This window comes from Salvia splendens, chromosome 9 (assembly GCF_004379255.2).
Source record: "Salvia splendens isolate huo1 chromosome 9, SspV2, whole genome shotgun sequence".
NCBI classification, from domain to species: domain Eukaryota; kingdom Viridiplantae; phylum Streptophyta; class Magnoliopsida; order Lamiales; family Lamiaceae; genus Salvia; species Salvia splendens.
Genome location: NC_056040.1, coordinates 7,087,937 through 7,103,832, shown reverse-complemented (window position 1 = coordinate 7,103,832; position 15,896 = coordinate 7,087,937). Strand labels below are relative to the sequence as shown.

Here is a 15,896-nt window from a genome sequence, read left to right as displayed (position 1 = left end):
TCTCCAAGAACCAACGAGGTATGGCATCAGAGATCCCACCAAAGTTGATGATGATTGTTTTAAGATCAGTTAGGTTTCTGAGGAATGTTGGGAACTTGGGGCCTAATTGGCAGCCTTGAATCTTGAGGTACTCAAGCTTGAAAGGAGGAGTCCAGCCGGAGCTGATGTTGAATTATGAGGGAAATGTTAGAGGAGAATCTGCCAGTGGAGATCTCCCTCAAGCTCGAGAGATTGGCAAGATGGGCTTCTGTGACGACACCTTCCCATGAGTTGAGAGACATGTCGAATGAGTTGAGGGAGTTAAGCTGCCGAAAGCTCTCTGGAATGTTCCCACTCATCTCATTGTCTTTGAGGGAAAGCAACTCCAATGATGATAAATTTCCAATTGTTTGTGGAATTGAATCCGTGAATGAGTTTTGCGAAAGAATGAGATACCTCAGCCTTTTGAGTTGGCCTAATGTGGTGGGAAGATTGCCATCAAATTCATTAGATCCCAAACTTAGGCTCATCAACTTGCTATCTGAGCATCTAGATAGCCCATTGACGAACTCCGTTACACCACCATTGAGTCTGTTGTTTGTAAGAGTTAAGAGTCTGCAAATTACAGAGTGCTTCGATCCCTCCTGGGAGAGAGCCTTCAAGGTAATAATTCGAAGATAAATCCAACTTTTCAAGTGAAGTGAGCTCAGAAAATGCATCTGGCAGAGCCCCATATAGGTTATTTGCATTCAGATCAAGACTCTTGAGTCTAGTTAGATTGAACATCCACTTTGGCAGTGTGGAGTTGAACAGATTACCTGAAAGGTCAAGAACCAAAAGGGATGTAAAGTTGAGGGATGGGACAGTAGGTGGAGGATCAATGAGCTGACACTGTGGCAGATGAAGCTCCAAGAGAGAAGGCAGGGTGTTCACAGCTTTGAGCCAGTGAGACGAAGTGGAGTGAAGATCAACGCCTTTCAGATTTAGGTATTTCAACGAAGAGAGGCCGGGTAGCCAGTGCAGATCATTTGCAACAGATTCTGAGGTGTATAAACTTTGGTCTAAATACTGCAAGGCAGAAAGATTCCCAAGACTTTGAGGTATCCTACCACTAAAAGAAGCAGTAGAAAGATTGTGATATGTCAATCTTGAAAAAGAGCCAAGGAAATGAGGAACTTGAGCCCCAACAAAATTGTTCATGCTCAAGTCTAGATGCCTCAAGTACTTCAACTGAAGCAAAGAAGAACTTATCACTCCACGTTGGAGACGTGTTGGTGTTGCGGGGGCTGAGCTTGACCACATCCGCAGTTGTGCTGCTGCAGCTGACACCTCTCCATTCGCAGCAATCTTCTTCTCCCCGCCAAGAAGAGAGCCTACCTGCTGGATCATTTAGATTTTCTTTAAATTCGAGCAATCCTTTCTTTTCATGTTCTTTGCAACATTTTGTTTGGTGAGGAATATAGGACAAGAGCATGAGAAAGAAAAGATGGCGAAGTGAAACCTTAATCATATTTGTTTGTGCTTAGATTAAGTTTTGCTGTGAAAGCAGCTCAAATGGGATACATTATATATAGGCATAGTGTTTCTTACTATTTCATGAGATTATTTCTATGATTTGCGTGTTTGTTTGCTTGGAAAGACTCATCGTGGTAGATTCCTTTTGTCCACCCCTATCAATACGTTTGACTAACTGAATTCCACTCATCGCACATCATTTTTCTTGACTAAAATGTGAACGTGAAGGCTGATGCAGAAATCATAGATCAATAAACCTTTGTCTAATTTTATTTATTTATTTATGTAGTGCTTGGTTTTCTTAGACAAATGTGTGCGTTGATCTCGAGTCAAGATTTTGGTCCTCATATATACTATACTCCACATATTATCAAATTCAAAAAGCAAAACGATTATTCTTTCTCACCTAGAGTGGTTAATGCTCGGACCAAAGGTATGAATTTGAGTCCATTGTGGCAAGACCTTTTAAAATTTATGTTTATTTGTCAATAAAAAAACATGAAAAATCGCATTGTATGAAAATGATTCTTATTTCACACCTTCATACAGGGGTAGATGCAAATGCAGGAAGTTGCATGATCTCTTAGCTATATATATTTATATTTTGGTATAATTATCCAAAATGTCTTTGTTCACATTTCATAACCTAACAGCTAACACACTACTTACTCTCCAACACCTCAAGATTCCTGACTCAATTGACGCTCATAAAAAATGAGATCATCTGATTGTAGACAAGATCCTTAGCAGTAACCCCCATTATGAAATCCGCATGAGCATAATCCTTGATATACTGCACGTGCAGCTTCCCCACATCATGCAGTTTAAGGCTGTCGAGCAACGTGGCCACATCTCTGACATCCGAGAGAGCATCCTTGCCTCCGTAACTGAGGAAGAGCGGCAGATTGGGAGGGATTCTCGATAGGTTGTAGACAGGGGGCTTCGCTTGACCGTAGTGGACCATGTTGAAAGGGGCATTGCCGTAGTCATACTTTGACAACAGACCGTCTCTTACCGCTGCACACATTGATTGCCATCATCATATACTAATATGTATTAAGGATCTTTGTATTGGTAAGAAGATGTAGTGAAGAGAGCATACTTTGAGCCATGTGAATAAGATTTTTGGTGGAGGTGGATTGAGGCTCGTTCTTGAGAAATAGGTCCACCGTGGATGCATTCAGACAGCAATTCTTTCCTGAGAGAGGGGGGGATGTTTTGTTGTGAATCTGGTTTCTAACACTTTTATAGGCCTTAAACTAGTAATTATTTGGAAAGATATATACCTGTGAAAGCAGTCATGAGATCGTAGCAATCTACATTATTAGCGACACACAATGCTCTCAGAAAGGTGCTTACAATCTTGCTGCGAACGCAAAAGCCAAGATTCATCAATCTAACGTATCACTCAAAGTAAACGTCTCCTTAATAACAATTTGATGAGGCATGTATGTATGTATGTATACTGGCGAATCCGCGAATTTTTGATGATGATAAATGCTCGTAAAAATAAATTACGACACAGAGATTTACGTGGTTCGATTTACTGAGGTAAATCTACGTCCACGGGAAGAAAAGAGGGCAGAGTTGTATTGCTTGATCTGTTTTCTACAGCTTACAAATACAAGCTTGCTATATGATATTCTCTCTCTTAGAGTTGGTGTCTCCTCTATCGGATCTAAGTTCCGTTTATATATAGAACTGAGATCGTGGCTTGCATCACCACCCTAAGTCGTGGAGGTCACGGAGGTCATGAGATCCTGCATGGCCACTAATTAGGCGGTGGCTTACATCATCGGTAATTATGTCGTGGATGTCGTGGAGGTCATGAGAGCCTGCATGGGTCCACCACTAGATAGATCGTGTCTCCCAGTCCGGTATTGCCGAGCAGCTTTTGCCGATGCTGAGACCGAACTGCTGAACTATTGCCGAGCAGCTTTTGCCGATCTGAGAGTAGAGCTTGATGCCGACCTGAGGGCAGAGCTTGATTGGTTGGTTTTTACTGAGCTGTAGGCTGAGGCCGAACTCTTTGGTCATGCCGAACTGATACTCTTTCTTGGGCTTTGTGCTGGCTTGTTTAGTACGTACTCCATCACTACCCCCCCCCCGAAAAGCGAAGTGAATCACTTCGGCATCCTGGATAATGGTACGGGGTAAGTTGATGTTTGTCCTCGGTCTTATGAAGTGAACTCTTCTTTGACCAGACTTGGTCCTTGGTCTTGATGAAATAAACATCTTTGACCGGACTCGTCTTTGGCCTGATGAAATAAACATCTTTGACCGGACTCGTCTTTGGTCTGATGAAATAAACATCTTTGACCGGACTCGTCTTTGGCCTGATGAAATAAACATCTTTGACCGGACTAAGCTTGTGTCCTAATTTGGCGAGTTTTATCGCTCGGATCGGACTTTCCGTTGTCCTAATTTGGGGATCGGACTTTCCCTTGTCCTAATTCGGCGAGTTTTATCGCGTGGATCGGACTTTCCCTTGTCCTAATTCAGGCAAGTTTTATCGCGAGAATCGGACTTTCGTTGCAGTTCGTTTCAGACGAAGTGCTTGATTTTTAAGCCGAATTGTGGTCTTGTATCCTCTTTAGAAGCTTGGACTTCACAATCGTTGGCTTATTGCAGCTCGTTTCAGACGAACTGCTTGTTTAAGCTGAATTGTGGTCTTGTATCCTCTTTAGAAGCTTTGACTCACAATCGTTGGCTTATACACGTTCTAAGAAGGGGATCAGCCTTCGAAGAACAAGATACCTCAGTTACATTTGTAAGAGACGACACTCACATAGACAGACACAACGCACGTAAGACAAACAAAAACGCACATAGGCAAAGAGAGCAAAATAAAAAACAAGGAAAGCACATAAGACTGACTGACCGACCGGACTGTCTCTTACAAATGGAACTTCTTGAGGTTGGAAATGTGCCATGTTCGGGGTACCTGTTCTCCTGACATGTGAGCCAATCTGTAAGACCCTTTGCCGAGGACTTCTGACACCCGATACGGACCTTCCCATGTGGGTTCGAGCTTGCCCAGCTTTTCTGCTCGGCTTACTTCGTTGTTTCTCAAGACGAGATCTCCCACTTGAAATTGCAGCTTCTTCACCCGTTGGTTGTAATACCGGGCTACTTGCTCCTTGTACTTGGCTGCTTTTATGCACGCCAATTCTCTTCTTTCTTCGGCCAGATCTAACTCGGCTCGCAGTCCGTCATCATTCATTTCTGAGGAGAAATGTAGAGTTCGTGGACTGGGTACGCCGATCTCAACCGGAATCACGGCTTCAGTGCCGTACACCAGACTGTACGGAGTTTCACCGCTGGAGGTTGTGGGTGTAGTTCGGTAGGACCATAGGACTTGAGGGAGATTTTCTACCCATTGTCCTTTGGCTTGTTCTAACCGAGCTTTTAACCCTTTCACCAGGATACGATTTGTTACCTCCGTTTGTCCGTTTGCTTGTGGATGAGAGACCGAAGTGAACCGCTGTTGAATATTCAGCTCTTGGCACCAATTCTTGAACGTCTTGTCGGTGAACTGAGTCCCGTTATCCGAGATGAGGATGTGGGGTATGCCAAATCGGCACACTATGTTCTTCCAGACGAAATCCAATGCCTTCGAGCTCGTTATCGTAGCTAATGGTTCAGCTTCCACCCACTTCGTAAAGTAGTCCACGGCAACGATTAGGAATTTCATTTGCCGAGGAGCTTGAGGAAGTGGTCCCACTATGTCTATGCCCCATTGCATGAAAGGCCAAGGGCTCTGCATAGTGGATAGATCGGTCTGCGGCATCTTTGGGATATTTGCATGGATTTGGCACTTCGGGCAGGTCTTGACGAGCTGCACTGCTTCTTGTACCAAGGTTGGCCAATAATATCCCCATCTCAGAACTTTTTTAGCTAAAGCTCTGGCTCCGATGTGGCTACCGCACGATCCTTCATGAACTTCTCTGAGGATGTAGTCCGTCTCTCCTGGTCCTACGCACCGCAATAATGGCTGGAGGTAAGACTTTCTAAAGAGGACTCCTTCATGAAGTTCGTACCGAAGTGCTCGGCACGTGATCTTCCGAGCTTCTCTCCTATCCTCGGGCAATTGTCCTTGATCCAGATACTGCAAGATCGGCGTCATCCAGTTCGGCGAGCTGGATACCGAATGTACCTCGGCTTCATCAATGCTTCGATGCATTAATTCTTCCGCCTTTGAGCTCGGATCTGAGGCCAACTTGCTTAAGGTATCTGCTCGGCTATTTTCCGCTCTAGGAATGCGGATTATCCGAAAATAGGAGAAACTTCGGCTGATGCTTTGCGCTTTGTCCAAATACTTCTTCATTCTCTCGTCACGAGCTTCACTTGTACCCAACATGTGATTTACTATGACTTGTGAATCACAATGGACTTTGAGAGATTTGACGAGCAGACTTTGCGCTAACTGGAGTCCGGCAAGGAGGGCTTCGTACTCGACTTCATTATTAGTAGTGGGGAATAGGAAACGAAGTGAGTAGGTTACCTCGTGTCCGTCGGGAGCGACAAGTAAATACCAGCTCCACTTCCCATCTTGTTTGAAGCTCCATCTACGAATCCGCTCCAGCAGTCCGGCGGCTCTACTTCGGATTCCAAGGGCTGTGCTAGTTCGGCATTGGCAGACTTTTTCTGTTCGGCAATGACAGGGATTGCTTGATCGAACTTGGCCTCTGTAAGAAAATCTGCCAAGGCTTGTCCCTTGATGGCTTTCCGAGGTAGGTACTCGATTGAGTGTTCTCCCAGCTCTATGGCCCATTTGGCGATTCTGCCTGATGCTTCTGGCTTGGTCAAAACTTGCCGAAGAGGCAGATCGGTTAAGACGCATACCTTGTGAGCATAGAAATATGGCCGCAGTCTCCTTGCTGCATTTACTAATGCCAGAGCAATTTTTTCCAGAGGTTGATACCTTGTTTCTGGACCTCTTAATGCTCGGCTTGTAAAGTAGATGGGAAACTGCTTTAGGCCTTCTTCTCGTACAAGCACCGCACTGATGGTTTGATCTGATGCCGCTAAGTATAAGAATATTACTTCGGCTCCGGTTGGAGCAGAGAGAATAGGAAGCTCGGCTAGATAACTTTTGAGCTCGTCAAAGGCCTTTTTCTGCTCGGCTCCCCACTCGAACTTTGGTGCCTTTTTCAACACCTTGAAGAACGGCAGTTGCTTTTCGGCTGCTTGGGAAAGGAATCGATTCAGTGCGGCTAGACATCCAGTTAGCCTTTGCACGTCATGTATGGACTTCGGCATTGTCATGTTCTGAACGACTTGAACTTTGGAGGGGTTTGCCTTGAGTCCGTCCTTTGAAACCCAACAACCCAGAAACTTCCCCGAATCTACCAAAAAGGTACACTTTTGGGGATTAAGTTTGAGGTTGGCTTTCTTGAGCACGTTGAGAGTGGACTTGAGGTTGTCTTCGTACTCCGAAGTGCTTTTGCTTTTGACAACTATGTCGTCGACATACACTTCAACCTGCTTTCCGATTAGGTGCCGAAAAAGCTTGTCTACCATCCTTTGATAAGTGGCTCCGGCATTCTTTAAACCGAATGGCATCTTTTTATAAGCGAAAATGCCGACATCGGTAATGAAAGCTGTTTTCGGAGCGTCACTCTCATCCATCAACACTTGGTGATATCCTTTGTATAAATCAAGAAAACAGAAAATTTCGAAGCCGATCAAAGCTTCTACTTTTTTATCTATATTCGGAAGGGGATAGCAATCTTTAGGACAGTGCTTGTTTAGATCGGTAAAATCTATGCACATCCGCCATCCTCCTCCTTTTTTCTTGATCATTACAGGATTGGCCACCCAGGAAGGATATTTTACCTCGAATAGTACATCCGCTTTTAGTAATTGGCGGACTTCGTCATGGATGACTTGGCTTCTTTCTGCCGCAAAGAGTCTTTGCTTCTGTTTTATCGGCCGGACCGAAGGATCAATATTTAACCGATGAGTGATTACCTCGGGGGGCACTCCGGTCATGTCCAACGGAGACCATGCAAAGACGTCTTTATACTCCTTGAGGAGCTGGATGGTTTTTTCCCGGAGTAGAGGCGTTCCTGCGAAGCCGATCTTGACCACTCTGGATGGATCATCTTCGTATAACTGAACGGTCATTGAGTTCGGCTCTGAAGTGACTTCGGTCATCTCGCTTGCCTCTGACTCCGGTTGCTGTGATTGCTATGCTTGATGGTGCCGAACTGGTTGCTCGGCACTTTTAAGCGCAATCTGCAGACATTCTTTTGCTCTCTTTTGATCACCTCGGATGACCGCTATCCCACCTTTAGTGGGGATCTTGATGGTGAGGTGATAAGTAGAGCAAACGGCCCGAACTGTGTTGAGCCAGTCTCTCCCCAGGATGATGTTGTACGGGGACCGAGCTTTTACCACAAAGAACTCGATCATCGTATTGGAGCTTGTAGGCGCTTTTCCCACCGTGATCGGAAGGCTGATAATACCTTCAGGGCGGGTGTCTTCCTGGGCGAAACTTTTCAGAGGAAGTGGAGCCGGACTGAGCCGAGCTGGATCCACTTCCATTTTATCAAAACATTCTTTAAAAAGAACGCTGACTGACGCTCCTGTATCCACAAATACTCTGTGGATCAGTTTGTTTGCCACTCCGGCTTGAATGACAATAGCGTCTTGGTGAGGAGAGATGGCTGGGACGGGATCGGCATCTGAAAATGTAATCACTTCGTCTTTCTTCAGCCTTTTATGTGTCGGCTCCTCTTGATTGGAACCTCTGCGTTCTGCTTTTAGGGACGACTTAGTTTTCCCGGCAGGGAGAGCATCAATAGTCTGGATTACTCCATCATATTGCGGCTCGTCGTCGTCTTCGGGATCTTCATGCCTTTTCGGATCCTGAGGATTGCAGTTCGCACCTCTCTGCTTTTTGTTCTTTTTCGGCTGCTTGCTTTGGTATTTTTTTAACGTTCCTGTTTTCACAAGAACATCAATACCTGCAGCCAAATTTCGGCACTCCTCGGTATCATGACCGTGGGCTTGATGGAAGGAGCAATATTGATCCTGAGGTCGCCGCGCGGCTGATTTCGTCATCCGCTTTGGTTTTTCGAACATATCGGAATGTAGTTCGAAAATTTCCGTTCTTGACTTGTTTAATGGTACGAACTGAGCGGGCGGCTTCCCAGGATTGAGCCGTGGCCCCAATCTGCCTTGTACCGGTGCCCTTTGAATTCTTTCAAAAGGAGTTCGGCGAGGAAGCACCTGGCCGCTTTGATCGGGCTTCTTTTTCTCTTCTTGGGATGAGCTGTCTAAAGACCGTTTTCGACGGTCTGCCTCATCCGCACGGGAAAACTGGTCCGCAATGTCCCACATTTCTTGAGCTGTTTGCGGGCCGCACTCCATGAGCTTTCTGTAGAGAGCTCCGGGCAGGATTCCATTTTGGAATGCCGAAATGACAAGTAGATCGTTAAGATCATTTACTTGTAGGCATTCCTTGTGGAATCTCGTCAGGAAGTCGCTGATCTTTTCGTCGCGACCTTGACGTATAGAAAGCAGCTGAGCCGAAGTAATTCGGGCTTCCGCTTTCTGAAAGAACCTCCTGTGGAAAGCATCCATTAGATCTCGGTAGGATCTAATGCTGCCTTGAGGAAGGCTGTCGAACCACCTTCTGGCGTTCCCGATGAGCAGCTCGGGGAACAGCTTGCACATGTGGACCTCATTGAGACCCTGGTTCGCCATATTATACTGATAGCGTCCCAAGAAGTCATGAGGATCCACGAGTCCGTCATAGGTTATCGACGGAGTTCGGTAATTCCGCGGCAAAGGAGTTCGGATGATATCGTCCGAGAACGGAGTCTTTAACGCTCCGTACATGGCGAACCCGACATCTCTTCGGTACGGAGGAGAAGGAGTTCTCCTGTGATTCCGGTGCCGAGGAGAAACAGGAACATGTCGGGGTTGAGGATTCTCTCTCCTGGAAGACACGTCACTACTGCGGTAGTGACTTTCATGCTTAGACGAGGAGGGAGAATCCGTCGTTGTCTTCTCCGGCTGTTGGCTCTTCTGCAGGAAGGTTAAGAACTCCTCCTGCTTCTCAGCCAAGAACAGCTTGACAGCCTCATTCAAATCAGGCTGCTGGGAAGACTCGGTGTGTGGACCTTTTGAGCGGCTTGTTCCTTCACCGTGAGAACTGGATACAGACTTCTCACGAGGCTGCTTTCCAGGCCTATGGGCTGCTGGGTTAGTTTCCTCATGGTCATCACGGATGGAGGCACGGGAGTTGTGCGGTCTGGCATGCATTTTTTTTTTTTTTGTTTTTGTAGTGGAAAAAGGGTCAAAAATTCGCTTTATCACAGATTTGGTTCTCTGTTTCCCACAGACGGCGCCAGTGGCGAATCCGCGAATTTTTGATGATGATAAATGCTCGTAAAAATAAATTACGACACAGAGATTTACGTGGTTCGATTTACTGAGGTAAATCTACGTCCACGGGAAGAAAAGAGGGCAGAGTTGTATTGCTTGATCTGTTTTCTACAGCTTACAAATACAAGCTTGCTATATGATATTCTCTCTCTTAGAGTTGGTGTCTCCTCTATCGGATCTAAGTTCCGTTTATATATAGAACTGAGATCGTGGCTTGCATCACCACCCTAAGTCGTGGAGGTCACGGAGGTCATGAGATCCTGCATGGCCACTAATTAGGCGGTGGCTTACATCATCGGTAATTATGTCGTGGATGTCGTGGAGGTCATGAGAGCCTGCATGGGTCCACCACTAGATAGATCGTGTCTCCCAGTCCGGTATTGCCGAGCAGCTTTTGCCGATGCTGAGACCGAACTGCTGAACTATTGCCGAGCAGCTTTTGCCGATCTGAGAGTAGAGCTTGATGCCGACCTGAGGGCAGAGCTTGATTGGTTGGTTTTTACTGAGCTGTAGGCTGAGGCCGAACTCTTTGGTCATGCCGAACTGATACTCTTTCTTGGGCTTTGTGCTGGCTTGTTTAGTACGTACTCCATCATATACCTTTTCGGATTGAACTCCGCAAGGCCAAATACTTTAGTGATCTGAAGAACATAAGAACTTGATAATTAGTCATCTGGTGTTTCATTTTATCGGGTGTAAAGCATATATATATATATATATATAGACGAGACGAGACGACGTACTTCACCAACAAAGGCCTTAGCAGAGAGAACTCCAATAGCAGTGTTCATGTAACTGAGATAAGCAATGGGGCTTAACATCACAGCTGATTTAATCTTGTCCACCTGCATTCCTTCCGAGAAGGATGCCAAAGCTATTAAAGTTCCCTATTTTCCACCAACAATGAACCACCATTGATGAGATTATATCAAAGCAATCAATTAAATAAATCAAATACACAACATTTAATTTGCAATTACCATTGAATGGCCAACATAGTGAACTTTCTGACCGGTTTGTTTGAAGACCAGGTCGATGAAAGATGGTAGGTCATGGCTAACCAATTCGTCCCATGTCCAATTCCAATAATCCTATAATGCACGTCTACTTCCTTCATTAAATGTCTCATTTTTTTCTTTTTTCTCGTCCCTAAAAAATGAGATTTAGGAGTAACATAATGGAGTATATAAATTAGACTTACAGGGTCGGAAGAACTGAGTGTTTGATGGTTGCGGCTGTAACGAGAACCTCGGAAATTGGGAATCCACACATCAAATCCATTATCCGCCAATACCATCGCCAATGACTCTTCCGGTGAATTTATCAGCCACGTCATCCCATCCTTTTCAATTCAATACCGTTTTTCATTAATTTTCCTTTATTACAAAATACTCCACACAAATCTATAGTATAAAAATATAATTATGAGACAACCTTACGCCATTTCCAATCATTTTGTCATGTTTATCCTCATATATATTTTGCATTGGCAAACACCACCTTAATCATTAGGACGGAATGAGTATATTTTTAGAAAAAAAAAACTAAACAGGGGGGGGGGGGGAGGAGTTTGATCCTATCCATAAAAAGTTGTTTGGATTTAAGGAATAATAGAAACAAATTTAGCCGATCCCATCATTTTTATATACTATAAAAAAACCAATAATAATTTTTCAGTGATGGGCTTAAATATATAATTCTCAACCTATCGAAAGAAACTATGAACCATTTTTTGCTGTCACCAATCACCGCCAAAATTTCGAAAAGTGCGTATTGATAGTTTCATTTTCAATATCTACGTTTCTAGCTACAGATAATAAAATACGCAAATTAGATTTCCAAAATTGATTTCCCGACAAACTAGGTTTTACTGTGCATGAATACATATAGTATATAGAATTAACTAATCAAATAAAAATACGACAGAAAATCTAGTACTGGACTGGTAATTAATTAAATTTGACTTGGCAACATGCATACGTATATGTACCATCAATGTAACGTGATAAGTATAACTAGAAAATCCAAAATAGTTGCATAGTTAATGAAAAATGTAAAGTCTATTAAATTACTTAAGATCGATCATTAATATTCATTTTTAGATTACTTTATATCATACATTAATATTCATATTTTTGGAATATACATTTTTACAAGCAGTGGCGGACACAGTAAGAGGGGGTGAGGGGCTTAAGCCCTCCCCAAGAAGTTTTTTTATGTTTTTTTCTACTTCTAAAATTTTCAAAATTTTCGAAAGCTATCATAAGCCCCTGCCAAATCAATGTTGCTGAGGTCTAAATCTACAAAAATTAAATGATAGGATGGGCTGAACTGAATATGAAACAAAAAGTTTCAGAGGAAATAAGTAATGGTTGTCGTGCAGCGTGAAGAAGAAGACTCAATTTTATAAATTTAATATATTATTACTGTATTGAAACAAGTGATGAGTTGTCATCCCTTAATAAATGCAGCTTCCAATTATTATTGCTTTAAAAATGTGTATTTTGTGTGAAAGTTTCTTTTTGACCATAATTCATTTTCTTGATTACTTAGTTTTAGAAAATGGTTAATAAATTTTAAATTAAATAATGGTTCCTTCTTGACTAAAAATTTATTTTTAATCATAATTCATTTTCTTCCCATATAATCGACGCAAATTTAATAACTGTTTACGAGTTTAATCTATAATTTCAATTGTTCTCTTTTATTCTTCCTTTTCCAATTCTATGCAATTTTTTTAATTTGTCATATTTAATTAATACGTCACTATTATATTGGAAATATGACAAAAGACCTGCTATACAATAAATTTGTAATTTAATTTGATTCAAGTACTCTCATTATTTTATAGATAATATACGGTACCATTTTGATTATGCATTAGACTAGTTTTATTTATAAATATTAATGAATATCTTACACTATTTGTTATGGATGTTATTTTTCGGATAACATGGAGGTTTAAAATTTATACCGTTTAGGTTCATATGAGGGGTAATACACGATCATTTATGATTATAAGCTAAAACGATCGAAAAAGTCCTCTGTATTTGGCTGTCTGATTATGCATTAATTTTTCTTTTATCTCAACTCTCTATCTTTATGCATATAGTTCCGCCCCTACTAACAAAAATTTTTGCGTCCGCCACTGTTTATAAGTGTCGTGATGAATTCGGTTAGATTTTTAAATAGTATTGTCAGAGTAATGGATGCATGTGTATATAGCTAGTTCAATTTTTCAATGTCGTCATCACATATCAAAACAAAACACTTTGCCAAGTTCAAAATTGTCAAATAGGAGTAGTTTTGATAGTAAACCACTAATTTTAATATAAAAAAAAGAAAAAAAATTGTTAAAAGTATTTTACTTCATAATTTGTAGTTGTAAGAGAATCTCCAAGGGGAGAGGTAAATTAATATAACTGCCATATTTACCTTTTTTTCATGAAAAATCATTCCCCAATGGGAGAGGTATTTAAGAAGGTATTATACTTTTTTTCCATTTTGACAAGGTATCTTTACCTCCCCATCAATGGAGAGGTAAAACCTTATAACTACCATATTTGTCTTCTTTTCATGAAAAAACTATATCCAAGGGAAAAATGTAGTATTTGAGAAGGTATTACACTTTATGTTTTTAATATATTTTGTATTATTATTTTATTTTTAAAAATAATTTACCTTTCTATATACATTTTTCCTTTGTAATGTGTTATTTTTAGAAAAGTACTCCCTCCGTCCCGCACTACTCGCACCTTTCCTTTTGGGCACGGAGATTAAGGAATGAGTGATAGACAAAGTCAACAATTACGGTTGTAGGTATAAATTGTTACTAAAAATGGAAAGAGTGCAAATAACTTGGGACGCCTAGAAAGGAAATAAGTGCAAGTAGTGCGGGACGGAGGGAGTATATTTTATTTTTTAAGAAGATAAATATATAATATACTTTTCTATATATCTTTCGCTCCTTAAAAGATGTTCTAATGATAATGACGAGGGAAACATAGACTGGACCAGTCACTCACAAACAAAAATAATTGCACATCGTACTATATTAGTTTTATTGTCGGATTAACGTTATAGCTTTCAGTAAAATCTTTGTACAAGTACTACTTATAAATACGTAAACACACAATCAAATACACACATACATTACTCAAAATAGAAAGTAGATACTCACCACAAGAACACCATGCTGCAGCAATACCGGCGGCCGCTTCTGTCCGGCGACGCCTCCCCGGAGCCCCTCCGGAATTCTCGACACGCTCAAAATGTACCCGTCGTCGGTTGTCACCTTAACAACAATTCAACAAAATATCAATATGATCCCAAAAAAGAAAGAAAATTGCAAATTTCTCTTTTTAATTACTTTAAATTCTTGACACTCATAGCCGCCTACGGTGGCGATTGCGGCGCAAATTCCTTCCGACTCGTCGTCGGGTGGAGATACAAGGCGACTAGAGCCCAATGCTTGATGAGAGAGAAGGAATAAAGCAAGAAAGGCTAAATTGAAAAAGAAGAAGCTGCGATAATCCATTAATTTACACTGGATATTATGAACTGAGGTGTGTGTGGTTTTGTGGGAGTTTCAGTAGAGAATAAAGAATTTATAGTGTGAGAAAAAGAAGTGTGAACACGAGAGCCGAAAATGGAAATATGGAGTATATAATGATTAACTATTTATAAATTCAAGGCTCAACTCGAGATTTTTGTGGGCTTTTTTACTTTAGTGTGAAGGAATGGGCCTTGGCCACGCTGTATTCAAATATCTTAGGGCATTAGCAATTGGGCGTCCTATGGCGCGCCACGTCAGCAGTTTTATCCTCCTACCTCCCCACCTGCAGTGGAGCGCCCTAAGGCGCGCCACGTTATCATTTTTTTAATATTTACAAAATCCATACGAATTTAAAAAAAATAATACATTAAAATACGAATTTCATAAACTTCATTTCATTTAATAAAAATTAATACATTACAATGCGAATTAAAAAAAAAAACGCAAACTCAGCGACGGCAATTACGATCTCACACTTCTTCAATCATGTCACTCATGAGTTGTGCATGCTCCTGTTGGTTGCGCATTGAGGCATGTCTAGATAGAACCTCTTCGAAGCCTAACGGTAACCCTCTATCGGGTGTGTCGGTCGATGTGCCGGAAGAGCTAGATGCACGGTCGTCTTCATTCCAGTCGGTAATGCTTCCGCCTTCACTCTCGACTATCATGTTGTGCATGATTATGCACGCATATATGACATCGGCGATGACTTCCTTGTACCAGAAACGAGCCGGCCCTTTCACAATTGCCCACCGTGATTGGAGCACCCCAAATGCCCGCTCGACATCCTTCCGCGCCGCCTCCTGCTTTTGGGCAAATAAAACCCTCTTCTCACCAATTGGGCAGCTGACCGTCTTTAGGAAAACTGGCCACCGTGGGTAGATGCCATCGGCCATCGTCCGACATTCATTTTAGTTGGATGTAGAGAGAGAATATGTAAAGAGATAGTCGATATGTTCGTATGCACAACTGAATGAGAAACGAGATTTAAATAGAAAATCAAAACCGCGTGCCATCGTCTGAGGCGATCGTCCGCGACCTTCACAATGGGGCGGACGATGGAGGCACGGGAGTTGTGCGGTCTGGCATGCATTTTTTTTTTTTTTGTTTTTGTAGTGGAAAAAGGGTCAAAAATTCGCTTTATCACAGATTTGGTTCTCTGTTTCCCACAGACGGCGCCAGTGGCGAATCCGCGAATTTTTGATGATGATAAATGCTCGTAAAAATAAATTACGACACAGAGATTTACGTGGTTCGATTTACTGAGGTAAATCTACGTCCACGGGAAGAAAAGAGGGCAGAGTTGTATTGCTTGATCTGTTTTCTACAGCTTACAAATACAAGCTTGCTATATGATATTCTCTCTCTTAGAGTTGGTGTCTCCTCTATCGGATCTAAGTTCCGTTTATATATAGAACTGAGATCGTGGCTTGCATCACCACCCTAAGTC

General features: G+C 42.2%; 2 protein-coding genes across 2 annotated transcripts; both read right to left on the bottom strand.

Moving 5' to 3' along the window:
• Nucleotides 1–131: 131 nt before the first annotated feature.
• On the bottom strand, nucleotides 132–1,368 carry LOC121749074 (receptor-like protein EIX1). The gene is made up of 2 exons (XM_042143686.1): nucleotides 668–1,368; nucleotides 132–570 (listed from the first exon to the last, which is right to left on the bottom strand). Exons 1-2 carry the CDS (start codon nucleotides 1,366–1,368, stop codon nucleotides 132–134), a joined length of 1,140 nt encoding a protein of 379 aa, XP_041999620.1.
• Nucleotides 1,369–2,005: 637 nt separating this feature from the next.
• Nucleotides 2,006–14,540, bottom strand: LOC121748766 (triacylglycerol lipase 2-like). Its single transcript, XM_042143275.1, has 9 exons — nucleotides 14,261–14,540; nucleotides 14,072–14,185; nucleotides 11,093–11,233; nucleotides 10,872–10,982; nucleotides 10,635–10,778; nucleotides 10,492–10,532; nucleotides 2,781–2,860; nucleotides 2,597–2,692; nucleotides 2,006–2,511 (listed from the first exon to the last, which is right to left on the bottom strand). The coding sequence occupies exons 1-9, from the start codon at nucleotides 14,426–14,428 to the stop codon at nucleotides 2,189–2,191; spliced, it is 1,218 nt and encodes a 405-aa protein (XP_041999209.1). The 5' UTR covers nucleotides 14,429–14,540; the 3' UTR covers nucleotides 2,006–2,188.
• Nucleotides 14,541–15,896: the final 1,356 nt, after the last annotated feature.

What these genes read in the sequence shown, in the direction of transcription:
- LOC121748766 (XM_042143275.1), bottom strand. Translation starts at nt 14,428, where the DNA reads ATGGATTATCGCAGCTTCTTCTTTTTCAATTTAGCCTTTCTTGCTTTA. An exon ending in ACTATGTTGGCCATTCAATG is followed by an intron (nt 10,779 to 10,871) that starts GTAATTGCAAAT and finishes GGTGGAAAATAG; the next exon opens with GGAACTTTAATAGCTTTGGC. An exon ending in CTAAGGCCTTTGTTGGTGAA is followed by an intron (nt 10,533 to 10,634) that starts GTACGTCGTCTC and finishes TATGTTCTTCAG; the next exon opens with ATCACTAAAGTATTTGGCCT.
- LOC121749074 (XM_042143686.1), bottom strand. Translation starts at nt 1,368, where the DNA reads ATGATCCAGCAGGTAGGCTCTCTTCTTGGCGGGGAGAAGAAGATTGCT. An exon ending in GAGCTCACTTCACTTGAAAA is followed by an intron (nt 571 to 667) that starts GTTGGATTTATC and finishes TACAAACAACAG; the next exon opens with ACTCAATGGTGGTGTAACGG.